Source organism: Petromyzon marinus, chromosome 82, assembly GCF_048934315.1.
Source record: "Petromyzon marinus isolate PM22_M1 ecotype Great Lakes invasive population chromosome 82, UKy_Petmar_22M1.pri1.0, whole genome shotgun sequence".
Lineage (NCBI taxonomy): Eukaryota > Metazoa > Chordata > Hyperoartia > Petromyzontiformes > Petromyzontidae > Petromyzon > Petromyzon marinus.
The window spans coordinates 7,051,090-7,078,934 of NC_133747.1; the positions used below are offsets into that span (position 1 = coordinate 7,051,090).

Consider the following 27,845-nt stretch of genomic DNA (forward strand, 5'->3'; position numbering starts at 1 on the left):
AGTAGTGTATAGTGTAGTAGTGTATAGTGTAGTAGTGTATAGTGTAGTAGTGTATAGTATAGTGTAGTGTATAGTGTAGTAGTGTATAGTATAGTGTATAGTGTAGTAGTGTATAGTGTAGTAGTGTATAGTGTAGTAGTGTATAGTGTAGTAGTGTATAGTGTAATAGTGTATAGTGTAGTAGTGTATAGTGTAGTAGTGTATAGTATAGTGTAGTAGTGTGTAGTGTAGTAGTGTATAGTGTAGTGTATAGTGTAGTGTAGTGTATAGTGTAGTAGTATATAGTATAGTGTAGTAGTGTATAGTGTAGTAGTGTATAGTGTAGTAGTGTATAGTGTAGTGTAGTGTATAGTGTAGTAGTGTATAGTGTAGTGTAGTAGTGTATAGTGTAGTAGTGTATAGTGTATTAGTGTATAGTGTAGTGTAGTGTATAGTGTAGTGTAGTGTATAGTGTAGTGTATAGTGTAGTGTATAGTGTAGTGTATAGTGTAGTGTAGTAGTGTATAGTGTAGTGTAGTAGTGTATAGTGTAGTAGTGTATAGTGTAGTAGTGTAGAGTGTAGTAGTGTATAGTGTAGTAGTGTATAGTGTAGTAGTGTATAGTGTAGTGTATAGTGTAGTGTATAGTGTATATTGTAGTAGTGTATAGTGTAGTGTATAGTGTAGTAGTGTATAGTGTAGTAGTGTATAGTGTAGTAGTGTAGTGTATAGTGTAGTGCATAGTGTAGTGTATAGTGTAGTGTATAGTGTAGTGTAGTGTATAGTGTAGTAGTGTATAGTGTAGTAGTGTATAGTGTAGTAGTGTATAGTGTATTAGTGTATAGTGTAGTGTATAGTGTAGTAGTGTATAGTGTAGTAGTGTATAGTATAGTGTAGTAGTGTATAGTGTAGTAGTGTATAGTGTAGTGTATAGTGTAGTGTAGTAGTGTATAGTGTAGTAGTGTATAGTGTAGTAGTGTATAGTGTAGTAGTGTATAGTGTAGTAGTGTATAGTGTAGTGTAGTAGTGTATAGTGTAGTAGTGTATAGTGTAGTAGTGTATAGTGTAGTAGTGTATAGTGTAGTAGTGTATAGTGTAGTAGTGTATAGTGTAGTAGTGTATAGTGTAGTGTATAGTGTAGTGTATAGTGTAGTGTATAGTGTAGTAGTGTATAGTGTAGTAGTGTATAGTGTAGTAGTGTATAGTGTAGTAGTGTATAGTGTAGTAGTGTATAGTGTAGTAGTGTAGTAGTGTATAGTGTAGTAGTGTATAGTGTAGTAGTGTATAGTGTAGTAGTGTATAGTGTAGTAGTGTATAGTGTAGTAGTGTATAGTGTAGTAGTGTATAGTGTAGTGTATAGTGTAGTAGTGTATAGTGTAGTAGTGTATAGTGTAGTAGTTTATAGTGTAGTGTATAGTGTAGTGTATAGTGTAGTAGTGTATAGTGTAGTAGTGTATAGTGTAGTAGTGTAGTAGTGTATAGTGTAGTAGTGTATAGTGTAGTAGTGTATAGTGTAGTGTAGTAGTGTATAGTGTAGTGTATAGTGTAGTAGTGTATAGTGTAGTAGTGTATAGTGTAGTGTATAGTGTAGTGTAGTAGTGTAGTGTATAGTGTAGTAGTGTATAGTGTAGTGTATAGTGTAGTAGTGTATAGTGTAGTAGTGTATAGTTTAGTAGTGTATAGTGTAGTAGTGTATAGTGTAGTAGTGTATAGTGTAGTGTAGTGTATAGTGTAGTAGTGTATAGTGTAGTAGTGTATAGTGTAGTGTAGTAGTGTATAGTGTAGTGTATAGTGTAGTAGTGTATAGTGTAGTAGTGTATAGTGTAGTAGTGTATAGTGTAGTAGTGTATAGTGTAGTGTATAGTGTAGTAGTGTATAGTGTAGTAGTGTATAGTGTAGTAGTGTATAGTGTATAGTGTAGTAGTGTAGTGTATAGTGTAGTGTAGCAGCACGCTGCTACCACCCCGAGGCGTAGTCCTTGACCACGGTGGGGTCCACGTAGTCCTCCAACATCTGCGTGAAGTTCAGCGGCGGGCGCCCAACGTCAACCGTGACGTTGGTGTAGAGGGCGTGGAGTGAGCGGTGCACCAAGTCGTACTGGAGCGAGTTGATGCCATCCTGCAGCATCGTCTCGTTGGTGAACAGGATCATGGTGAACCTTGTGGGGGTGGGGGTGATTGTTGATTTGCGATGCGCCAACACGCGCTACGGTTAGCGAGGGTTTGGCTACGTGCGTTGCGGGAGAAGTTCACCGTAATAGGTAAACGCGCAGATACACACACAGAGACTCACACAGACACACACAGACACACACACACAGACACACACACACACAGACACACACACACAGACACACACACAGACACACACACAGACACACACAGACACACACACACAGACAGACACACACACAGACACACACACAGACACACAGACACACACACACAGACACACACACAGACACACACAGACACACACAGACACACACACACAGACACACACACAGACACACACACAGACACACAGACACACAGACACACACACACAGACACACACACAGACAGACACACAGACACACACACACAGACACTCACACAGACACTCACACAGACACACACAGACACTCACACAGACACACACACACAGACACACACACAGACACTCACACAGACACACACACAGACACTCACACAGACACACACACACAGACACACACACACAGACACACACACACAGACACACACACAGACACTCACACAGACACACACACAGACACTCACACAGACACACTCACACAGACACTCACACAGACACACACACACAGACACACACACACACAGACACACAGACACTCACACACAGACACACACACAGAAACACACACAGACACACACACAGACACACACAGACACACACACAGACAACAACAACAACAACCGCCATTCGCCACTAAGTGGCGGTGACGTCACCACGACGCTTGTGCCAGGCTATGTGCACCCTGAGGCCACGTGAAGTGTCGAACGCCCGCTGGCAGGAGGTCACGGGGCAGACCCAGGTGCCACGGGTCGACTGACTGAGATGACTGGCTGATGCACCACCTGTGCCCCCTACTGTGCCAACCTGCTGTGCTTTAGCCACCCGGCGCTCCGCTCGCTGTTGTGAGCGTCGCTCCTCCGCCCTCCGTTGTTGTTGGAGGGCGACTGCCTCCAACTGCCTAGTAGCATCCTTCACGAGCCTCCTCCACAGAGGCCGATCTTGACACCGCTGGTACCAGTCATCGGCAAGTCCACTCAGCTCCACGTCCTCCTGTACCACGTCACTCCATCTCTTCTCTAGCCCGTGCCGCGCCCGCTTAGCCCCCTCAATCCGGCCAAACAAAAGCTGTTTCGGCATGCGGTGGCTGGGCATGCGGGCTACATGACCCAGCCATCGCAGCCTTGCCTGCCGGAGGAGCTCACCGATGGGACCCTGCCCAGATCTTTCAAGGATTTGTGAGCTCCTCACACAATCCAGTCTGGTTAAACCCAGGATGGATCGTAGGCAGGCCAGCCTAAATGTTTCTAACCGGCGAAGATGTTCCATTAGGGGGGTCCACGTTTCGCAAGCGTAGAGAAGGGAGGGAATGACCGTGGCCGAGAAGACCTGAATCTTAGTGCGGAGCGACAGACCAGGTAGCTTCCACACAGCGTTACGCAACCGATGAAAAGATATTGCCGCTCGACTGATTCGGAGTGAGACCTCTGCTGTTAAACTGGAGCCAGTCATAAGCACACTGCCCAGGTATGGGAAACTCTCCACTCTCTCCACAACTGCCCCATCACCGATTGGGAGTTGTGGGGGTGGAGTGTCCGATGGTACAAAATACCCAGGCAGGTGCTTAGTTTTGGTGGGGCTGATGGTAAGGCCCCACCTCTTAGTGGCACGCTCCAGTCTCAGCAGCAGCGTCTCCAACTCCTCCTCTGACTGAGCAGCTATTACCAAGTCATCAGCATACATAACGTGGTTGAGCAATAGGGAGCCATCCCTTGACCGCACCCGGGCATCGATTAGCCTCCCATTATATCTGTACCATATGGAGATTCCCCCGGTACAGCTATTGAAGGCTTCACGAACTACGTGGTCAAAATAGATGTTAAATAATGTGGGAGCCAGAGGACATCCCTGTCGCACCCCAAGGTGTACAGGGAATGGCTCTGACTCCCGGCCACGTAGTTTTACCCGGGCCCGCTCACCATCATGAAGGTCCTTAATGATCGTGAGCAGAGGGTCAGGTACTCCAAAAGCACGAAGAACGACCCAGAGCCCAGGCCTACTGATGGTATCATAGGCCTTGACCAGGTCAATAAAGCAGAGATGTAGGTCTTGTTGGAATTCCCTACACCTCTGCTGTAGCAGACGGACAGAAAATATGGCATCTGTGCAGGACCGCCCTTTCCTGAAACCGCATTGGGGCTCCGCAAGCCTCTCCTCAGCGTGCCTGGCAAGGCGATGCTGAATAATCCTTGCCAGGACCTTTCCCGGCACACTGAGAAGTGAGATGCCCCTGTAGTTGTTACAGTCTGTGCGGTCCCCCTTCTTAAAAAGGGGGACCACCAGGGCATCCTTCCAATCCTGCGGAACCCGTCCAGTGGTCCAGACTGTTGTTATGATGTCATATAGGGCAGTCTGTGCACAAACGCCACCCTCCCTCAGCATTTCGCTTGGGAGATCATCTCTGCCCGCTGCCTTTCCTGGTCTCAGACTCCGGATCGCCTTCAATACTTCCTCAGCAGATGGCACCTCAGCCAGCCACTCACAGGGGGTGACTTCATCCAATATTTGAGGCACCGCAGCCTCAGCAGGGTCATCCTCACTTTGTGCCACGATGTTTTCCTGGCTGAGGGATTTTCCCTCCCCCAGGACCTCACAGAAATGCTCAGCAAATCTGCGAACCTGTTCCTGGGGGTCGGAAATTGGATCACCGTTTTTTCCCCTAATGATGGTAATAGGTGTGGCGCTGCAGGTTACTTTTTTGATGGAGTTAAATAGAGATTTGTGATCACGGGCCACTGAGGCAGACTCCATCTCCTCAGCAACCCGCGACCACCACCCATCCTTGCAGCGCCTCACGGCTCTCCGAACCTCCGAGCGAAGGCTGCGGTAAGCCTCCTCATTCTCTGACGTGGGATTCTGTAGCCGATGACAGTGGGCCTGTCGCTTTTTCTCAACCATCGTGAACAACTCCTCTGTCATCCAGGGTGTCTGGGGAGGTCTGGACCGCGTACCCAAAGCAGCCATTGCAGCTGCATGAGTCACAGTCCTAAACCTCGCCCATTTACCCTCGACATCAGGAGGAGTCGGGGACGATGCCAATCCCAGCCGCAAGCGATGATGAAATTCTCGCTTGCAACTTTCATCAGATAACTGAGACCAGGCCACTTTAGGTTGGAATGGGGTCCTGGGTGTACACCCACCACCGGAGTGGAAGAATGGCAGGCGCATCTTACAGATGACTAGTCGATGGTCAGAGGGCAGATCAGCTCCACGGTAGGTCCTGGTGTCAAGGACATGGGCTCGCATTCGCTGGTCCGTCACTATGTAGTCCAGCAGATGTTCTTGCTTGGACCCGGCATGCATCCATGATGTTGTGTGGATGCGCCGATGCCGGAACAGCGTGTTGGTAATTACAAGCCCATGGGCTGCACAAAAATCTAGCAGCCTCCTACCGTTGTTATTGAGCTGATCTGGCCCATGCCCTCCAATCACTCCAGACCAGGTGCCAGTATCATGACCAACTCGGGCATTGAAGTCACCCAACATGATGACTCTATCCCGAGGGGCCACTTTAGCCAGCACCTGTGACAGGAGGTCATAGAAGGCATCTGACTCATCGGCTTTGCCTGCATCCCTCCACGGATGTTCATCTTCGGTGGGGGCATAAGTAACCACGACCACCATTCCTCGCCTCCGGTTGATGGGAAGGCGAGCCCAAAGTAGCCTGGGGCTTACAGCTTCCCACACCTCACCGCCACGCTCCCACGCCCCCTTCATTCTTTTGTTCAAAAGAAGACCCACACCCTGTTGTTTGGCAGTCTGCTGCCCCGAGTAGAGGACTGTCCACCCCTCATGGTGGCAGGAGCCAGAGCCGGTCCACCGGACCTCCTGAATGCCGCATAGATCCAGGCGGTACCGGTCCAGCTCCCGACAGAGGAGTGGCAGCCTCTCCTCTGCAGTGAGCGTTCGAACATTCCACGTGGCCACCCGTAGTGGCTTTTCGTTGTTTCACACAGACACACACACACACAGACACACACACACACAGACACACACACACACAGACACACACACACAGACACACACCACACACACAGACACACACACACACAGACACACACACAGACACACACTACGCTATACACTGCACTATACACTACTACACTATATACTACACTACACACTCCTAAACTACTACAGTACACTATAGACTACTACACTATACATTACACTATGCACTACTACACTATACACTACTACACTATACACTACACTATACACTACCACACTATACACTACTACACTATACACTACTACACTATACACTACTACACTATACACTACACTATACACTACACTATACACTACACACTACACTATACACTACTACACACTATATACTACACTACACACTACTACACACTACACTACTACACTTCACATTACACTACACTATACACTACACTATACACTACACTACACTATACACTACACTATACACTACTACACTATACACTACACTATACACTACACTATACACTACACTATACACTAAACTACACTATACACTACTACACTACACTATACACTACTACACTATACACTACTACACTACACTACTACACTACACTATACACTACACTATACACTACTACACTATACACTATATTATACACTACACTATATACTACACTATACACTACACACTATACACTAAACACTATACACTACACTATACACTACACACTACACTATACACTACACTACTATACAGTACACTATACACTACACTATACACTACACTATACACTACACTATACACTACTACACTATACACTACTACACTATACACTACTACACTATACACTACACTATACACTACTACACTATATACTACACTATACACTACTACACTATACACTACTACACTATACACTACTACACTATACACTACTACACTATACACTACACTATATGCTACACTACACACTACACTATATACTACACTATACACTACACTACACACTACACTATACACTACACTACTATACACTACACTATACACTACTATACACTACACTATACACTACACTATACACTACACTATACACTACTACACTATACACTACTACACTATACACTACTACATACTACACTACTACATACTACACTACACACTATACACTACACTATACACTACTAAACTATACACTACACTATACACTACTACATACTACACTACTACATACTACACTACACACTATACACTACACTATACACTACTACACTATACACTACTACACTATACACTACTACACTATACACTACACTATACACTACACTATATGTCTCACCGTCTGGGATTGCGAGCGTTGTTGGGATCCTTGGTGTGTTTGATCATCCGGTACTTGCCAATGCGTAGCCTGGGTCGGTGAATCTCCATGCCGCTCATTACCACCCTGAGGGGTTTCAAGGAGGTTACGAATCACACGTGGGCTTAGTTAGTGAGTGGGTGAGTAGTGGGTGAGTGTGTGAGTGAGTGAGTGGGTGGGTGAGTGAGTGGGCTTAGTTAGTGAGTGGGTGAGTGAGTGAGTGGGTGGGTGAGTGAGTGGGTGGGTGGGTGGGTTGGTGAGTGAGTGGGTGGGTGAGTGTGTGAGTTAGTGAGTGGGTGGGTTGTTGAGTGGGTGGGTGGGTGGGTGAGTGAGTGGGTGAGTGAGTGGGTGGGTGGGTGGGTTGGTGAGTGAGTGGGTGGGTGGGTGAGTGAGTGGGTGAGTGAGTGAGTTAGTGAGTGAGTTGGTGAGTGGGTGAGTGAGTGAGTGAGTCAGTGAGTGAGTGGGTGAGTGACTGAGTGAGTGAGTCAGTGAGTGAGTGTGTGAGTGAGTGGGTGAGTGGGTGAGTGAGTCAGTGAGTGAGTGGGTGAGTGGCTGAGTGAGTGAGTGAGTCAGTGAGTGAGTGTGTGAGTGAGTGGGTGAGTGGGTGAGTGAGTGGGTTAGTCAGTGAGTGGGTGAGTGGGTGAGTGAGTGGGTTAGTCAGTGAGGGAGTGTGTGAGTGGGTTAGTCAGTGAGTGAGTGAGTTAATGAGTGAGTGGGTGAGTGAGTCAGTGAGTGGGTGAGTGGCTGAGTGAGTGAGTCAGTGAGTGGGTGAGTGGCTGAGTGAGTGAGTGAGTCAGTGAGTGAGTTAGTCAGTGAGGGAGTGTGTGAGTGGGTTAGTCAGTGAGTGAGTGAGTTAATGAGTGAGTGGGTGAGTGAGTCAGTGAGTGGGTGAGTGGCTGAGTGAGTGAGTGAGTCAGTGAGTGACTTAGTCAGTGAATGAGTGGGTGAGTGATCTCAGCTCGATCACATAGGCTCAGGTGTTCAACATTCCACATCTTGATCCATGCTCGAACCCTACCTGTTGTAGATGTCATCGTCCTCACCGCCCCATCCCCAGTAGGAGTTGGGGAAGCCGTTGATCTTCAGGAACTGTTCACGGGAGAGGCCACTCACACCTCCGAAGATGCCCGTGTAGGGAAGTCTAGCAACAACAACAATAACAACATTAATAACAATAACAACAACAACAATAACAACAACAATAAAAACAACAATAACAATAATAACAACAACAATAACGAACAATGACAACAAACATTAGTTCAACGCCGACGTGAGTTCAACGTTTTGTGGGTGGGTGAGTGGCTGAGTGAGTGGCTGAGTGAGTGGCTGAGTGACTGAGTGGCTGAGTGAATGGCTGAGTGAGTGGCTGAGTGAGTGGCTGAGTGAGTGAGTGGCTGAGTGGGTGAGTGGGTGACTGAGTGGCTGAGTGAGTGGGTGAGTGAGTGGCTTAGTTAATGGCTGAGTGAGTGAGTGGATGAGTGAGTGAGTGGGTGACTGAGTGGCTGAGTGAGTGGGTGAGTGAGTGAGTGGCTGAATTAATGGCTGAGTGAGTGAGTGGCTGAGTGGGTGACTGAGTGGCTGAGTGAATCGCTGAGTGAGTGGCTGAGTGAGTGGCTGAGTGAGTGAGTGGCTGAGTTAATGGCTGAGTGAGTGAGTGAGTGGCTGAGTGAGTGACTGAGTGGCTGAGTGAGTGGTTGAGTGAGTTAATGGCTGAGTGACTGAGTGGCTGAGTGAGTGAGTGGCTGAGTGAGTGGGTGAGTGAGTGGCTGAGTGAGTGGCTGAGTGAGTGGCTGAGTGAGTGAGTGGCTGAGTGAGTGACTGAGTGGCTGAGTGAGTGGTTGAGTGAGTTAATGGCTGAGTGACTGAGTGGCTGAGTGAGTGAGTGGCTGAGTGAGTGGGTGAGTGAGTGGCTGAGTGAGTGAGTGAGTGGCTGAGTGAGTGACTGAGTGGCTGAGTGAGTGGTTGAGTGAGTTAATGGCTGAGTGACTGAGTGGCTGAGTGAGTGAGTGGATGAGTGAGTGAGTGGCTGAGTGAGTGGCTGAGTGAGTGGCTGAGTGGGTGCCTGAGTGGCTGAGTGAGTGGTTGAGTGAGTGAATGGCTGAGTGAGTGAGTGGCTGAGTGGGTGACTGAGTGGCTGAGTGAGTGGCTGAGTGAGTGGTTGAGTGAGTTAATGGCTGATTGAGTGAGTGACTGAGTGGGTGACTGAGTGGCTGAGTGAGTTAATGGCTGAGTGACTGAGTGGCTGAGTGAGTGAGTGGCTGAGTGAGTGGTTGAGTGAGTGAGTGACTGAGTGGCTCAGTGAGTCGTTGAGTTAGTTAATGGCTGAGTGACTGAGTGGCTGAGTGAGTGACTGAGTGGCTGAGTAACTGAGTGAGTGAGTGACTGAGTGAGTGACTGAGTGGCTGAGTGAGTGAGTGGCTGAGTGAGTGACTGAGTCAGTGAGTGACTGAGTGGGTGACTGAGTGGCTGAGTGTGTGGTTGAGTGAGTTAATGGCTGAGTGACTGAGTGGCTGAGTGAGTGACTGAGTGGGTGACTGAGTGGGTGACTGAGTGGCTGAGTGAGTGACTGAGAGAGTGACTGAGTGGCTGAGTGAGTGGTTGACTGAGTGACTGAGTGACTGAGTGGGTGACTGACTGAGTGAGCGACTCAGTGGGTGACTGAGTGGCTGAGTGACTGACTGAGTGGCTGAGTGAGTGACTGAGTGACTGAGTGACTGAGTGGGTTGCTGAGTGAGTGACTGAGTGGCTGAGTGAGTGGCTGAGTGAGCGACTGAGTGGCTGAGTGAGTGGCTGAGTGAGTGACTGAGTGAGTGACTGAGTGACTGACTGAGTGGGTGACTGACTGAGTGGCTGAGTGTGTGACTGAGTGACTGAGTGGGTGGCTGAGTGAGTGACTGAGTGAGTGAGTGACTGAGTGAGTGACTGAGTGGCTGTGTAAGTGACTCAGTGACTGAGTGACTGAGTGAGTGACTGAGTGACTGACTGACTGAGTGAGTGGCTGAGTGAGTGGGTGACTGAGTGGGTGACTGAGTGGCTGAGTAAGTGACTGAGTGACTGAGTGACTGAGTGAGTGACTGAGTGACTGAGTGACTGACTGACTGAGTGAGTGGCTGAGTGAGTGGGTGACTGAGTGGGTGACTGAGTGGGTGACTGAGTGGCTGAGTGAGTGACTGAGTGAGTGGCTGAGTGACTGAGTGGCTGAGTGACTGAGTGACTGAGTGGGTGACTGACTGAGTGGCTGACTTAGTGGCTGAGTGAGTGGCTGAGTGAGCGACTGAGTGAGCGACTGAGTGGGTGACTGAATGACTGAGTGGCTGGGTGACTGAGTGACTGAGTGACTGAGTGAGTGCCTGAGTGAGTGGCTGACTGAGTGGCTGAGTGACTGAGTGACTGAGTGAGTGCCTGAGTGAGTGGCTGACTGAGTGGCTGAGTGTGTGGTTGAGTGAGTGAGCGACTGAGTGAGTGAGCGACTGAGTGGTTGACTGAGTGAGTGACTGAGTGGGTGACTGAGTGAGTGAGTGGCTGACTGAGTGGTTGACTGAGTGGCTGAGTGAGTGACTGAGTGAGCGAGTGACTGAGTGGGTGACTGAGTAGCTGAGTGTGTGGTTGAGTGAGTGAGCGACTGAGTGGCTGAGTGAGCAGCTGAGTGAGCGACTGAGTGACTGACTGAGTGAGTGGTTGACTGAGTGGCTGACTGACTGAGTGAGTGAGTGACTGAGTGAGTGACTGAGGGACTGACTGAGTGAGTGGTTGACTGAGTGGCTGAGTGACTGAGTGGGTGAGTGAGTGGCTGAGTGAGCGACTGAGTGGCTGAGTGAGCGGCTGAGTGAGCGACTGAGTGACTGAGTGACTGAGTGGGTGACTGAGTGAGTGGTTGACTGAGTGACTGAGTGAGTGAGCGACTGAGTGACTGACTGAGTGACTGAGTGACTGAGTGGGTGGCTGAGTGAGTGGCTGAGTGAGTGACTGAGTGAGTGGTTGACTGAGTGACTGAGTGAGCGACTGAGTGAGTGACTGAGTGGCTGACTGACTGAGTGAGTGAGTGGCTGAGTGAGTGACTGAGTGAGTGACTGAGTGAGTGACTGAGTGCCTGAGTGAGTGGTTGACTGCGTGACTGAGTGAGTGACTGAGTGGCTGGTTGACTGAGTGAGTGGCTGAGTGAGTGGCTGAGTGAGCGACTGAGTGGCTGAGTGAGTGACTGAGTGACTGAGTGAGTGACTGAGTGGGTGACTGAGTGGCTGAGTGAGTGACTGAGTGACTGAGTGAGTGGCTGAGTGAGCGACTGAGTGAGTGGCTGAGTGACTGACTGAGAGAGTGACTGAGTGAGTGACTGAGTGAGTGACTGACTGGGTGGCTGACTGAGTGGCTGACTGAGTGAGTGGCTGAGTGAGTGGCTGACTGAGTGGTTTACTGAGTGGCTGAGTGAGCGGCTGAGTGAGCGATTGAGTGACTGAGTGACTGAGTGGGTGGCTGAGTGAGTGGCTGAGTGAGTGGCTGAGTGGGTGACTGAGTGACTGAGTGGCTGACTGAGTGGCTGAGTGAGTGGCTGAGTGAGTGAGTGGGTGACTGAGTGAGTGACTGAGTGGCTGAGTGAGTGGTTGACTGAGTGACTGAGTGAGTGACTGAGTGAGTGGCTGAGTGAGTGGGTGACTGAGTGAGTGAGTGACTGAGTGAGTGAGTGACTGAGTGACTGAGTGAGTGACTGAGTGGGTGACTGAGTGGGTGACTGACTGAGTGAGTGACTGAGTGAGCGACTGAGTGAGTGGCTGAGTGTCTGACTGAGAGAGTGACTGAGTGAGTGACTGAGTGAGTGACTGACTGAGTAACTGAGTGAGTGACTGAGTGAGTGAGTGAGCGACTGAGTGAGTGGTTGACTGAGTGAGTGACTGAGTGGGTGACTGAGTGACTGAGTGAGTGGGTGGCTGAGTGGCTGAGTGAGTGGCTGAGTGACTGACTGGGTGGCTGACTGAGTGACTGAGTGGGTGGCTGAGTGAGTGGCTGAGTGAGTGGTTGACTGAGTGGCTGAGTGAGTGGCTGAGTGAGCGACTGAGTGACTGAGTGACTGAGTGACTGAGTGGGTGACTGAGTGGATGAGTGAGTGACTGAGTGACTGACTGAGTGAGTGACTGAGTGAGTGACTGACTGAGTGAGCGACTGAGTGAGCGACTGAGTGAGTGACTGAGTGGCTGACTGACTGAGTGAGTGAGTGGCTGAGTGAGCGACTGAGTGAGTGACTGAGTGAGTGGCTGAGTGAGTGGTTGACTGAGTGGCTGAGTGAGTGGCTGAGTGAGTGAGCGACTGAGTGGTTTACTGAGTGGCTGAGTGAGCGACTGAGTGAGTGACTGACTGAGTGAGTGGCTGAGTGAGTGACTGAGTGACTGAGTGACTGAGTGGTTGACTGAGTGGCTGAGAGAGTGGCTGAGTGACTGAGTGGGTGACTGAGTGGGTGACTGACTGAGTGAGTGACTGAGTGAGTGGCTGAGTGGGTGACTGAGTGGCTAAGTGACTGACTGGGTGGCTGACTGAGTGGCTGAGTGAATAGCTGAGTGAGCGACTGAGTGGCTGAGTGAGCGACTGAGTGACTGACTGAGTGGCTGAGTGGGTGGCTGAGTGAGTGACTGAGTGAGCGACTGAGTGGCTGAGTGAGCGACTGAGTGACTGACTGAGTGGCTGAGTGGGTGGCTGAGTGAGTGACTGAGTGAGCGACTGAGTGAGCGACTGAGTGGCTGAGTGGGTGGCTGAGTGAGTGACTGAGTGAGCGACTGAGTGGCTGAGTGAGCGACTGAGTGACTGACTGAGTGGCTGAGTGGGTGGCTGAGTGAGTGACTGAGTGAGCGACTGAGTGAGCGACTGAGTGGCTGAGTGGGTGGCTGAGTGAGTGACTGAGTGAGCGACTGAGTGGCTGAGTGAGCGACTGAGTGACTGACTGAGTGGCTGAGTGGGTGGCTGAGTGAGTGACTGAGTGAGCGACTGAGTGAGCGACTGAGTGGCTGAGTGGGTGGCTGAGTGAGTGACTGAGTGAGCGATTGAGTGACTGACTGAGTGGCTGAGTGGGTGGCTGAGTGAGTGACTGAGTGAGCGACTGAGTGAGCGACTGAGTGGCTGAGTGGGTGACTGAGTGAGTGACTGAGTGGCTGAGTGAGTGGTTGAGTGAGTGGCTGAGTGAGTGAGCGACTGAGTGAGCGACTGAGTGGCTGAGTGGGTGGCTGAGTGAGTGACTGAGTGAGCGACTGAGTGGCTGAGTGAGCGACTGAGTGACTGACTGAGTGGCTGAGTGGGTGGCTGAGTGAGTGACTGAGTGAGCGACTGAGTGAGCGACTGAGTGGCTGAGTGGGTGGCTGAGTGAGTGACTGAGTGAGTGGCTGAGTGAGCGACTGAGTGAGTGAGTGACTGACTGAGTGAGTGACTGAGTGAGTCGCTGAGTGACTGACTGAGTGACTGAGTGAGTGGCTGAGTGAGCGACTGAGTGGGTGGCTGAGTGAGCGACTGAGTGGGTGGCTGAGTGAGTGAGTGGCTGAGTGAGCGACTGAGTGGGTGGCTGAGTGACTGACTGAGTGGCTGAGTGACTGAGTGAGCGGCTGAGTGAGCGACTGAGTGACTGACTCAGTGGGTGACTGACTGAGTGAGTGACTGACTGAGTGGGTGACTGAGTGACTGACTGACTGAGTGACTGACTGAGTGAGCGACTGAGTGACTGACTGAGTGACTGACTGAGTGAGCGACTGAGTGACTGACTGAGTGACTGACTGGGTGGCTGAGTGAGCGACTGAGTTACCGGAACTTGAACTTGTCGACTGCGACAGACAGGTGCCGTGGTTGGTCGTGGCAGCGGTAGAGGTTGTGGTCGTTCATGGGGATGAGGTCGACGTCGTGGAAGATGAAGCAGTCGTAGACGGCGTCTCGACTCGCCTCCACGTAGCCCACGTTCATCAGCTTGGCCTTGTTGAAGGTCTCCTCGCCGTGCTGGGGGTGGGGGTGGTGGGTGGGGGTGGTGGTGGGTGGAGGTGGTGGTGGTGGTGGGTGGGGGTGGTGGTGGTGTGGGTGGTGGTGGTGGTGGTGGTGGTGGGAGTGGGGGTGGTGGTGGTGGTGATGGTGGTGGTGGGTGGGGGTGGTGGTGATGGTGGGTGGGGGTGGTGGTGTGGGTGGTGGTGGTGGTTGTGGTGAGGGAGGTGGGTGGATTTACGCCCCCCGTTTTGGAAGTCGTTCGCAGATTAACCCACCCACTCACCCACCCACCAACCCGCCTACTCACCCACCCACCAACTCACCCACCCACCAATCCACATACTCACCCACCCACCCACTTACCCACCCATCTAGTCACCCACTCACCCACCCATAAACCCACCCACCCACTCACCCACCCACCAACCCACCTACTCACCCACCCACCCACTCACCCACCCACCCACCTTCCCACCTATCCACCTACTCACCCACCCACTCACCCACCCACCCACTCACCCACCCACCCACCCACTCACCCACCCCACCCACTCACTCACTTACTCACCCACCCACCCACTCACTCACTCACTCACCCACCCACCCACCCACTCACTCACTCACCCACCCACCCCACCCACTCCCCCACCCACCCACCCACTCACCCACTCACTCACCCACCCACCCACCCACTCACCCACCCACTCACCCACTCACTCACCCACCCACCCACTCACCCACCCACTCACCCACCCACCCACCCACTCACCCACCCCACACCCACCCACCCACTCACCCACCCACTCACCCACTCACTCACTCACCCACTCATTCATCCACCCATCCCACCCACTCCCCCACCCGCCCACTCACTCACCCACCCACCCACCCACTCACCCACCCACCCACTCACCCCACCCACCACCCCACACCCACTCACCCACCCCACTCACCCCACCCACTCACCACCCCACTCACTCACTCATTCATCCACCCACCCCACCCACTCCCCCACCCACCCACCCACTCACTCACTCATTCACTCACCCACCCACTCATTCACTCACCCACCTACCCACCCACTCACTCACCCCACTCACCCACTCACCACCCCACACCCCACTCACCACCAACCAACCCACCCACCCACGGCTCACCTGGTTGACGATGTAGACTCTGTACTCGATCTGTTGCCTCTGCAGCATGGGGTGGACGTAGCGGAGCCAAAACGAGAGGTGAAACTCCCGGCTGCGGAAGGGAATGATCACTGCCACGCGTTGCCGGGGACGGCATCGCGCTGGGCGCCAGTGACCGCCGAGGGCCACGTCCGGGTTCGAGCGGCGGACCTCGTCCACGCTGACGTTGGTCAAGAAGGTCACCTTGAAAGAGCCCACTGCGGATGAGGAGGAGGATGAGGAGGAGGATGAGGACACGCGGATCGGCCATTCACCTTCGTGGGATGTGTGGTCGCCACAGCGGCGACACTGGGGGCTCCGGAGGAGGGTGGGGTGGGGGGGGAGTGGGGGGCTGGTGGACCCCCCTCCTCTGCTAACAAATTGACTGGCGAGAAATCGCGACTGAGAAAATATATTTATGGGAATGGGTTTTAACCCCCCCCCCTTTTAACTGGCACGCAAAAAACTGACACCTTTATTCAAGGCATCATGTTTGCAGTAACCACAACAATAACCACAACAATAACCACAACAATAACCACAACAATAACAACAACAATAACCACAACAATATGCACAACAATAACCACAGCAATAACCACAACAATAACCAAAACAATAACCACAACAATAACCACAACAATAACCACAACAATAACCACAACAACAACCACAACAATAACCACAACAATAACCACAACAATAACCACGACAATAACCACAACAATAACCACAACAATAACCACAACAATAACCACGACAATAACCACAAAAATAACCACAACAATAACCACAACAATAACCACAACACAAGCAGCCAGAATTCAAACAAAAAGAGACAACTCTGATAATTATGAGACTTCCTTTGCCAGTAACAAGATATAGTTAATAGGTTTTTAACCCCTTTTAACTGGCACAAAAACACTGACACCTTTATTCAAGGCATCGTGTTTGCAATAACCACAACACAAGCCACCCACCCCCTCGTGTACCGTTCCGGCCTTCATAGGTGCTCGCTAACAGCACTTGCCCCTCCAGCCTGTTAAGGCTATATGGGGGATCATTGTCTTTGTTGTGTGTCTGTGTGTGTGTGTCTGCGACACGCTAACAGCACTTGCCCCAACATTCTCTGAGAGGCTACACGGGGGATCTTTGTCAATTGTGACAACTTAAAGGCCAACGTTTGTTTGACATCCTGACGCATACTCGTCCGATGACATCAAGTTAACTAAACAGACACAACTCACATCCTGCTGGTGATGGTGGTGGTGTCTGACCTCTATCACTCCTCCACCCATCATCATCTATGGGGCAGTGTTGAGTCTATGGCAGTGTTGAGTCTACGGGTGGCAGCGTTGAGTCTATGGGTGGCAGTGTTGAGTCTGTGGGTGGCAGTGTTGAGTCTACGGGTGGCAGTGTTGAGTCTGTGGGTGCCAGTGTTGAGTCTATGGGTGGCAGTGCTGAGTCTATGGGCAGTGTTGAGTCTATGGGTGGCAGTGTTGAGTCTATGGGTGCCAGTGTAGAGTCTATGGGTGGCAGCGTTGAGTCTATGGGTGGCAGTGCTGAGTCTATGGGCAGTGTTGAGTCTACGGGTGGCAGTGTTGAGTCTATGGGTGGCAGTGTTGAGTCTATGGGCAGTGTTGAGTCTATGGGTGGCAGTGTTGAGTCTATGGGCAGTGTTGAGTCTATGGGTGGCAGTGTTGAGTCTATGGGTGGCAGTGCTGAGTCTATGGGCAGTGTTGAGTCTACGGGTGGCAGTGTTGAGTCTATGGGTGGCAGTGTTGAGTGTATGGGTGGCAGTGTTGAGTCTATGGGTGGCAGTGTTGAGTCTGTGGGTGGCAGTGTTGAGTCTATGGGTGGCAGTGCTGAGTCTATGGGCAGTGTTGAGTCTGTGGGTGGCAGTGTTGAGTCTATGGGTGGCAGTGCTGAGTCTATGGGTGGCAGTGTTGAGTCTATGGGTGGCAGTGTTGAGTCTATGGGTGGCAGTGTTGAGTCTATGGGCAGTGTTGAGTCTATGGGTGGCAGTGTTGAGTCTATGGGCAGTGTTGAGTCTATGGGTGGCAGTGTTGAGTCTATGGGTGGCAGTGCTGAGTCTATGGGCAGTGTTGAGTCTACGGGTGGCAGTGTTGAGTCTATGGGTGGCAGTGTTGAGTCTATGGGTGGCAGTGTTGAGTCTATGGGTGCCAGTGTTGAGTCTATGGGTGGCAGTGCTGAGTCTATGGGCAGTGTTGAGTCTGTGGGTGGCAGTGTTGAGTCTATGGGTGGCAGTGCTGAGTCTATGGGCAGTGTTGAGTCTATGGGTGGCAGTGTTGAGTCTATGGGTGGCAGTGTTGAGTCTATGGGTGGCAGTGCTGAGTCTATGGGTGGCAGTGTTGAATCTATGGGTGGCAGTGTTGAGTCTATGGGTGACAGTGTTGAGTCTATGGGTGCCAGTGTTGAGTCTATGGGTGGCAGTGTTGAGTCTCGGGGTAGCCAGAACTACAAGCATCTGCCGCTACAAATGTCCCCATGACGATGACGACGACGATGACGACGACGATGAGATGAGCCACGTTGTCCAGCTGCTATAATTTGCGTTGTGTGGGCCTACTTCTGACGAAGAGCCACGGCATAGACTCAGCGCTGGGCCTTCCACCTGGTTACACAAACGCATTGTATCGGGGCTTTCATGTAAAGTCGCGCAGATGCGTTCAAATTGACGGACACAAATTAACCACGCAAGTGGTCGCTCGTGCTGTGATCGAAACGTCGTGGTTGTCGGCTCATTTGGATGCTTTTGTTCATCAATTTGAACCGATCTAAGTGACTTTACACAGGAATATCAATTCCCGCACTCACGAAGGCTTCAGGTCAAAACGTGAACAGAGTTGGGTTTTAATATGGGTTTCGATCAGTATGGGTCTCTGTGGGTCCCTGTGGGTCCCTGTGGGTCTGTATGGGTCTCTATGAGTATGGGTCTCTGTGTCTCTGTATGGGTCTCTATAAGTATGGGTCTGTATGGGTCTGTATGGGTCTCTATGAGTATGGGTCTCTGTGGGTCTGTATGGGTCTCTGTGGGTCTCTGTGGGTCTGTATGGGTCTCTATGAGTGTGGGTCTCTGTGGGTTTCTGTGGGTCTGTATGGGTCTCTATGAGTATGGGTCTCTGTGGGTCTCTGTGGGTCTGTATGGGTCTCTATGAGTATGGGTCTCTGTGGGTCTGTATGGGTCTCTATGAATATGGGTCTCTGTGTGTCTGTATGGGTCTCTATGAATATGGGTCTCTGTGTGTCTGTATGGGTCTCTATGAGTGTGGGTCTCTGTGGGTCTCTGTGTGTCTGTATGGGTCTCTATGAGTATGGGTCTCTGTGGGTCTCTGTGGGTCTCTATGGGTCTCTGTGGTTCTCTATGAGTATGGGTCTCTCTGAGTATGGAACTCAATGAGTCTCTCACGAGTTTAGAGTAATTCGCTACTGTTGCAAATGTTCACGTGATGATGATGGTGATGATGATGGTGATGATGATGATGGTGATGATGATGGTGATGATGATGGTGATGATGATCATGATGAAATCAGCCACTGCATGAGCTACTCTCATTTGAGATGGCCACGTGACCCTTCCGATAAAGAGCAGTTCAGTGTGGAGAATCAGTGGCATCTACAGAACGTGAAGAACCAGTGGCATCTACATCTACAGAACGTGAAAAACCAGTGGCATCTACATCTACAGAACGTGAAGAACCAGTGGCATCTACATCTACAGAAGGTGAAGAACCAGTGGCATCTACATCTACAGAACTTGAAGAACCAGTGGCATCTACAGAACGCGAAGAACCAGTGGCATCTACAGAACGTAAAGAACCAGTGGCATCTACAGAACGTGAAGAACCAGTGGCATTTACAGAACTTGAAGAACCAGAGGCATCTACAGAACGTGAAGAACCAGAGGCATCTACAGAACTTGAAGAACCAGAGGCATCTACATCTACAGAACGTGAAGAACCAGAGGCATCTACATCTGTAGAACGTGAAGAACCAGTGACATCTACATCTACAGAAGGTGAAGAACCAGTGGCATCTACATCTACAGAACGTGAAGAACCAGTGGCATCTACATCTGTAGAACATGCAGAACCAGTGGCATCTACATCTACAGAACGTGAAGAACCAGTGGCATCTATAGAACGTGAAGAACCAGTGGCATCTACAGAACGTGAAGAACCAGTGGCATCTACAGAACGTGAAGAACCAGTGGCATCTACAGAACCTGAAGAACCAGTGGCATCTACATCTGCAGAACGTGAAGAACCAGTGGCATCTACATCTACAGAACGTGAAGAACCAGTGGCATCTACAGAACGTGAAGAACCAGTGGCATCTACATCTACAGAACATAAAAAACCAGTGGCATCTACATCTGCAGACCGTGTAGAACAAGAGGCATCTACAGAACGTGAAGAACCAGTGGCATCTACATCTACAGAACGTGAAGAACCAGTGGCATCTACATCTGTAGAACGTGAAGAACCAGTGGCATCTACATCTACAGAACGTGAAGAACCAGTGGCATCTATATCTGTAGAAGGTGAAGAACCAGTGGCATCTACATCTGTAGAACGTGAAGAACCAGTGGCATCTACATAACATGAAGAATCAGTGGCATCTACATCTACAGAACGTGAAGAACCAGTGACATCTACATCTGTAGAACGTGAATAACCAGTGGCATCTACCTCTACAGAACGTGAAGAACCAGTGGCATCTACATCTACAGAACGTGAAGAACCAGTAACATCTACATCGGCAGAACGTGAATAACCAGTGACATCTTCATCTGCAGAACGTGAAGAACCAGTGACATCTAAATCTACAGAACGTGAAGAACCAGTGGCATCTACATCTGTAGAACGCGAAGAACCAGTGGCATCTACATCTGTAGAACGTGAAGAACCAGTGACATCTACATCTACAGAAGGTGAAGAACCAGTGGCATCTACATCTACAGAACGTGAAGAACCAGTGGCATCTATAGAACGTGAAGAACCAGTGGCATCTACAGAATGTGAAGAACCAGTGGCATCTACATCTACAGAACGTAAAGAACCAGTGGCATCTACATCTGTAGAACGTGAAGAACCAGTGGCATCTACAGAACGTGAAGAACCAGTGGCATCTACAGAACATGAAGAATCAGTGGCATCTACATCTACAGAACGTGAAGAACCAGTGGCATCTACATCTGTAGAACGTGAATAACCAGTGGCATCTCCCTCTACAGAACGTGAAGAACCAGTGGCATCTACATCTACAGAACGTGAAGAACCAGTAACATCTACATCGGCAGAACGTGAATAACCAGTGACATCTACATCTGCAGAGCGTGAAGAACCAGTGGCATCTAAATCTACAGAACGTGAAGAACCAGTGGCATCTACATCTGTAGAACGCGAAGAACCAGTGGCATCTACATCTGTAGAACGTGAAGAACCAGTGAAATCTACATCTACAGAAGGTGAAGAACCAGTGGCATCTACATCTACAGAACGTGAAGAACCAGTGGTATCTATAGAACGTGAAGAACCAGTGGCATCTACAGAATGTGAAGAACCAGTGGCATCTACATCTACAGAACGTAAAGAACCAGTGGCATCTACATCTGTAGAACGTGAAGAACCAGTGGCATCTACAGAACGTGAAGAACCAGTGGCATCTACAGAACTTGAAGAACTAGTGGCATCTACATCTGCAGAACGTGAAGAACCAGTGGCATCTACATCTGCAGGACGTGAGAACCAGTGGCATCTACATCTACATAACGTGAAGAACCAGTGGCATCTACATCTACAGAACGTGAAGAACCAGTAACATCTACATCGGCAGAACGTGAATAACCAGTGGCATCTACATCTGCAGAACGTGAAGAACCAGTGGCATCTAAATCTACAGAACGTGAAGAACCAGTGGCATCTACATCTGTAGAACGCGAAGAACCAGTGGCATCTACATCTGTAGAACGTGAAGAACCAGTGACATCTACATCTACAGAAGGTGAAGAACCAGTGGCATCTACATCTACAGAACGTGAAGAACCAGTGGCATCTATAGAACGTGAAGAACCAGTGGCATCTACAGAATGTGAAGAACCAGTGGCATCTACATCTACAGAACGTAAAGAACCAGTGGCATCTACATCTGTAGAACGTGAAGAACCAGTGGCATCTACAGAACGTGAAGAACCAGTGGCATCTACAGAACTTGAAGAACCAGTGGCATCTACATCTTCAGAACGTGAAGAACCAGTGGCAACTACATCTACAGAACGTGAAGAACCAGTGGCATCTACAGAACTTGAAGAACCAGTGGCATCTACATCTACAGAACTTGAAGAACCAGTGGCATCTACATCTGCAGAAGGTGAAGAACCAGTGACATCTACATCTACAGAAGGTGAAGAACCAGTGGCATCTACATCTACAGAACGTGAAGAACCAGTGGCATCTACATCTGTAGAACCTGCAGAACCAGTGGCATCTACATCTACAGAACGTGAAGAACCAGTGGCATCTATAGAACGTGAAGAACCAGTGGCATCTACAGAACGTGAAGAACCAGTGGCATCTACAGAACGTGAAGAACCAGTGGCATCTACAGAACCTGAAGAACCAGTGGCATCTACATCTGCAGAACGTGAAGAACCAGTGGCATCTACAGAACGTGAAGAACCAGTGGCATCTACATCTACAGAACATAAAAAACCAGTGGCATCTACATCTGCAGACCGTGTAGAACAAGAGGCATCTACAGAACGTGAAGAACCAGTAGCATCTACATCTATAGAACGTGAAGAACCAGTGGCATCTACATCTGTAGAACGTGAAGAACCAGTGGCATCTACATCTACAGAACGTGAAGAACCAGTGGCATCTATATCTGTAGAAGGTGAAGAACCAGTGGCATCTACATCTGTAGAACGTGAAGAACCAGTGGCATCTACAGAACATGAAGAATCAGTGGCATCTACATCTACAGAACGTGAAGAACCAGTGGCATCTACATCTGAAGAACGTGAATAACCAGTGGCATCTACCTCTACAGAACGTGAAGAACCAGTGGCATCTACATCTACAGAACGTGAAGAACCAGTAACATCTACATCGGCAGAACGTGAATAACCAGTGGCATCTAAATCTACAGAACGTGAAGAACCAGTGGCATCTACATCTGTAGAACGCGAAGAACCAGTGGCATCTACATCTGTAGAACGTGAAGAACCAGTGACATCTACATCTACAGAAGGTGAAGAACCAGTGGCATCTACATCTACAGAACGTGAAGAACCAGTGGCATCTATAGAACGTGAAGAACCAGTGGCATCTACAGAATGTGAAGAACCAGTGGCATCTACATCTACAGAACGTAAAGAATAAGTGGCATCTACATCTGTCGAACGTGAAGAACCAGTGGCATCTACAGAACGTGAAGAACCAGTGGCATCTACAGAACTTGAAGAACTAGTGGCATCTACATCTGCTGAACGTGAAGAACCAGTGGCATCTACATCTACATAACGTGAAGAACCAGTGGCATCTACATCTACAGAACGTGAAGAACCAGTAACATCTACATCGGCAGAACGTGAATAACCAGTGACATCTACATCTGCAGAACGTGAAGAACCAGTGGCATCTAAATCTACAGAACGTGAAGAACCAGTGGCATCTACATCTGTAGAACGCGAAGAACCAGTGGCATCTACATCTGTAGAACGTGAAGAACCAGTGACATCTACATCTACAGAAGGTGAAGAACCAGTGGCATCTACATCTACAGAACGTGAAGAACCAGTGGCATCTATAGAACGTGAAGAACCAGTGGCATCTACAGAATGTGAAGAACCAGTGGCATCTACATCTACAGAACGTAAAGAACCAGTGGCATCTACATCTGTAGAACGTGAAGAACCAGTGGCATCTACAGAACGTGAAGAACCAGTGGCATCTACAGAACTTGAAGAACCAGTGGCATCTACATCTACAGAACGTGAAGAACCAGTGGCAACTACATCTACAGAACGTGAAGAACCAGTGGCATCTACAGAACTTGAAGAACCAGTGGCATCTACATCTACATAACTTGAAGAACCAGTGGCATCTACATCTACATAACGTGAAGAACCAGTGGCATCTACATCTGCTGAACGTGAAGAACCAGTGGCATCTACATCTGCAGAACGTGAGAACCAGTGGCATCTACATTTACATAACGTGAAGAACCAGTGGCATCTACATCTACAGAACGTGAAGAACCAGTAACATCTACATCGGCAGAACGTGAATAACCAGTGACATCTACATCTGCAGAATGTGAAGAACCAGTGGCATCTAAATCTACAGAACGTGAAGAACCAGTGGCATCTACATCTGTAGAACGTGAAGAACCAGTGACATCTACATCTACAGAAGGTGAAGAACCAGTGGCATCTACATCTACAGAACGTGAAGAACCAGTGGCATCTATAGAACGTGAAGAACCAGTGGCATCTACAGAATGTGAAGAACCAGTGGCATCTACATCTACAGAACGTAAAGAACCAGTGGCATCTATAGAACGTGAAGAACCAGTGGCATCTACAGAACGTGAAGAACCAGTGGCATCTACAGAACTTGAAGAACCAGTGGCATCTACAGAACGTGAAGAACCAGTGGCATCTACATCTACAGAACATGAAGAACCAGTGGCATCTACAGAACATGAAGAACCAGTGGCATCTACATCTACAGAACGTGAAGCACCAGTGGCATCTACATCTACAGAACGTGAAGAACCAGTGGCATCTACATCTGTAGAACGCGAAGAACCAGTGGCATCTACATCTGTAGAACGTGAAGAACCAGTGACATCTACATCTGCAGAACGTGAAGAACCAGTGGCATCTACGTCTGTAGAAGGTGAAGAACCAGTGGCATCTACATCTACAGAACGTGAAGAACCAGTGGCATCTACAGAACATGAAGAACCAGTGGCATCTACATCTACAGAACGTGAAGAACCAGTGACATCTACATCTGTAGAACGTGAAGAACCAGTGACATCTACATCTGCAGAACGTGAAGAACCAGTGGCATCTACATCTGTAGAAGGTCAAGAACCAGTGACATCTACATCTACAGAACGTGAAGAACCAGTGGCATCTACGTCTGTAGAAGGTGAAGAACCAGTGGCATCTACATCTACAGAACGTGAAGAACCAGTGGCATCTACATCTGTAGAAGGTCAAGAACCAGTGACATCTACATCTACAGAACGTGAAGAACCAGTGACATCTACATCTACAGAACGTGAAGAACCAGTGGTATCTACATCTACAGAACGTGAAGAACCAGTGGCATCTACATCTACAGAACGTGAAGAACCAGTGGCATCTACATCTGTAGAACGTGAAGAACCAGTGGCATCTACATCTACAGAACGTGAAGCACCAGTGGCATCTACATCTACAGAACGTGAAGAACCAGTGGCATCTACATCTACAGAACGTGAAGAACCAGTGGCATCTACATCTACAGAACGTGAAGAACCAGTGGCATCTACATCTACAGAACGTGATGAACCAGTGGCATCTACATCTACAGAACGTGAAGAACCAGTGGCATCTACATCTACAGAACGTGAAGAACCAGTGGCATCTACATCTACAGAACGTGATGAACCAGTGGCATCTACATCTACAGAACGTGAAGAACCAGTGGCATCTACATCTACAGAACGTGAAGAACCAGTGGCATCTACATCTACAGAACGTGATGAACCAGTGGCATCTACATCTACAGAACGTGAAGAACCAGTGGCATCTACATCTACAGAACGTGAAGAACCAGTGGCATCTACATCTACAGAACGTGAAGAACCAGTGACATCTACATCTACAGAACGTGAAGAACCAGTGGCATCTACATCTACAGAACGTGAAGAACCAGTGACATCTAGGATCACCATCACCACCCTCATTACCGCCACCACCACCACTACCGCCACCACCGCCACTACCGCCACCACCACCACCACCACCCTCACCACCACCACCACCACCACCGCCACTACCGCCACCACCACCACCACCACCCTCACCACCACCATCACCACCCTCACCAGGCGAGCGAGGTCCCCACTCACCCAGCGTCAGCGGCTCCTCCGCGCACAGCTCCGCCATCGTCGCGGTGACCGCCGCTGGACGTCCGTCGGCGGTCGCCGGCCGCTCAACGTCACCGCGGCCCTCCTCCGGCCCCCCCAGGGGCAGCGTCCCGCCGGTGACGTCGGCGCTGCCCTCCCGCAGGGCCTGGGCCTGACCCTGGGCCTGAGCCTGGCCCTGGGCCTGGCCCTGAGCCTGGTCCTGGGCCTGACCCTGAGCCTGGCCCTGGGCCTGAGCCTGACCCTGAGCCTGGCCCTGGGCCTGGCCCTGAGCCTGGGCCTGGCCCTGAGCCTGGCCCTGGGCCTGAGCCTGACCCTGAGCCTGGCCCTGGGCCTGGCCCTGAGCCTGAGCCTGGCCCTGGGCCTGGCCCTGAGCCTGGCCCTGCCCCCGACGCTGGCCCTGGGGGCGCGTCGTGGAGGGGGCCCACGGCGGAGCTCCGACGTCCAGGACGGTGCTGAGCACAAAGAGGCTCTCCATGACGCAGAGCGCCGCCAGGAAGCGGCAGAGGAATAGGAGGCAGCGGTGGTGGTGGTGGTGGTGGTGGCGGCAGCACGATGGAGACATTGGTGGTGGTGGTGGTTGTTGTGGTGGTGGTGGTTGTTGTGGTGGTTGTTGTGGTGGTTGTGGTTGTTGTGGTTGTGGTTGTTGTGGTTGTGGTTGTTGTGGTGGTTGTTGTTGTGGTGGTTGTGGTGGTGTGGCGGTTGTTGTTGTTGTTGTGGTTGTGGTGGTGGTGGTGTGGTTGTTGTGGTGGTGGTGTGGTTGTTGTGGTGGTTGTTGTTGTTGTTGTGGTGGTTGTTGTTGTTGTGGTTGTTGTGGTTGTGGTGGTTGTTGTTGTTGTGGTTGTGGTGGTTGTTGTTGTGGTGGTTGTTGTGGTGGTGGTTGTGGTTGTTGTGGTTGTTGTGGTTGTTGTGGTTGTGGTGGTTGTTGTTGTTGTTGTGGTTGTTGTTGTGGTGGTTGTTGTTGTTGTGGTGGTTGTTGTTGTTGTGGCGGTTGTTGTTGTGGTGGTTGTTGTGGTGGTGGTTGTGGTTGTTGTGGTTGTTGTGGTTGTGGTGGTTGTTGTTGTTGTGGTTGTTGTTGTGGTGGTTGTTGTTGTTGTTGTTGTGGTGGTTGTTGTTGTTGTGGCGGTTGTTGTTGTTGTGGTTGTGGTGGTTGTTGTTATTGTTGTGGAGGTTGTTGTTGTTGTTGTGGTGGTTATTGTTGTGGCGGTTGTTGTTGTGGTGGTTGTTGTTGTTGTGGTTGTTGTTGTGGCGGTTGCTGTGGTTGTGGTGGTTGTTGTTGTTGTGCGTGTGGACCGTACGTAGCCAGCAGTCGAAGGTCGAATGCTTTATTTGAACGACAAAATTGAGAGTTCACCAGACAAGTTCAAGCGACTTGAGGGATTGTTTAGTTTTAACCGGTCGATCTAAACCGGTCTAAGCCGGTGTAAACCGCCGATCTGAACGGATCTAAACCGATCTGAACCGGTCTAAACTCGTCTAAACTCGTCTAAACTGGTCTAAGCCACCAATCCAAACCGATCTAAACCGGTCGAAACTTCCTATCTAAACCGGTCTAAACGAATCTAAACCGGTCAAAACCGATCTAAGCCGGTGTAAACCGTCGATCTGAACCAATCTAAACCGATCTGAACCGGTCTAAACCGGTCGATCTAAACCAATCTAAACTGGTGTAAACCGCCGATCTAAACCAATCTAAACCGATCGGAACCGGTCTAAACAGGTCTAAACTGGTCTAAACTCGTCTAAACTGGTCTAAGCCACCAATCCAAACCGATCTAAACCGGTCTAAACTTCCTATCTAAACTGGTCTAAACGTATCTAAACCGGTCTAATCCAATCTAAACCGGTGTAAACCGCCGATCTAAACCGATCTGAACCGGTCTGAACAGGTCTAAACTCGTCTAAACTGGTCTAAACTGGTCTAAGCCACGAATCCAAACCGATCTAAACCG

At 50.0% G+C, this 27,845-nt stretch overlaps 1 protein-coding gene across 1 annotated transcript; it reads right to left on the minus strand.

Moving 5' to 3' along the window:
• Positions 1-1,917: 1,917 nt before the first annotated feature.
• Positions 1,918-26,371, minus strand: LOC116958747 (beta-1,4-galactosyltransferase 2-like). Its single transcript, XM_076057489.1, has 6 exons — positions 25,879-26,371; positions 15,709-15,944; positions 14,382-14,569; positions 8,622-8,744; positions 7,586-7,690; positions 1,918-2,136 (listed from the first exon to the last, which is right to left on the minus strand). The coding sequence occupies exons 1-6, from the start codon at positions 26,369-26,371 to the stop codon at positions 1,935-1,937; spliced, it is 1,347 nt and encodes a 448-aa protein (XP_075913604.1). The 3' UTR covers positions 1,918-1,934.
• Positions 26,372-27,845: the final 1,474 nt, after the last annotated feature.

Bases quoted from the DNA above. Each gene is read 5' to 3' on its own strand.
- LOC116958747 (XM_076057489.1), bottom strand. From the start codon at position 26,371: ATGGAGAGCCTCTTTGTGCTCAGCACCGTCCTGGACGTCGGAGCTCCG. The intron at 15,945-25,878 runs GTGAGTGGGGAC...CCTCATCCGCAG, and splicing joins GGAGGAGCCGCTGACGCTGG to TGGGCTCTTTCAAGGTGACC. The intron at 8,745-14,381 runs GTAACTCAGTCG...TGTTGTTGCTAG, and splicing joins GTCGACAAGTTCAAGTTCCG to ACTTCCCTACACGGGCATCT.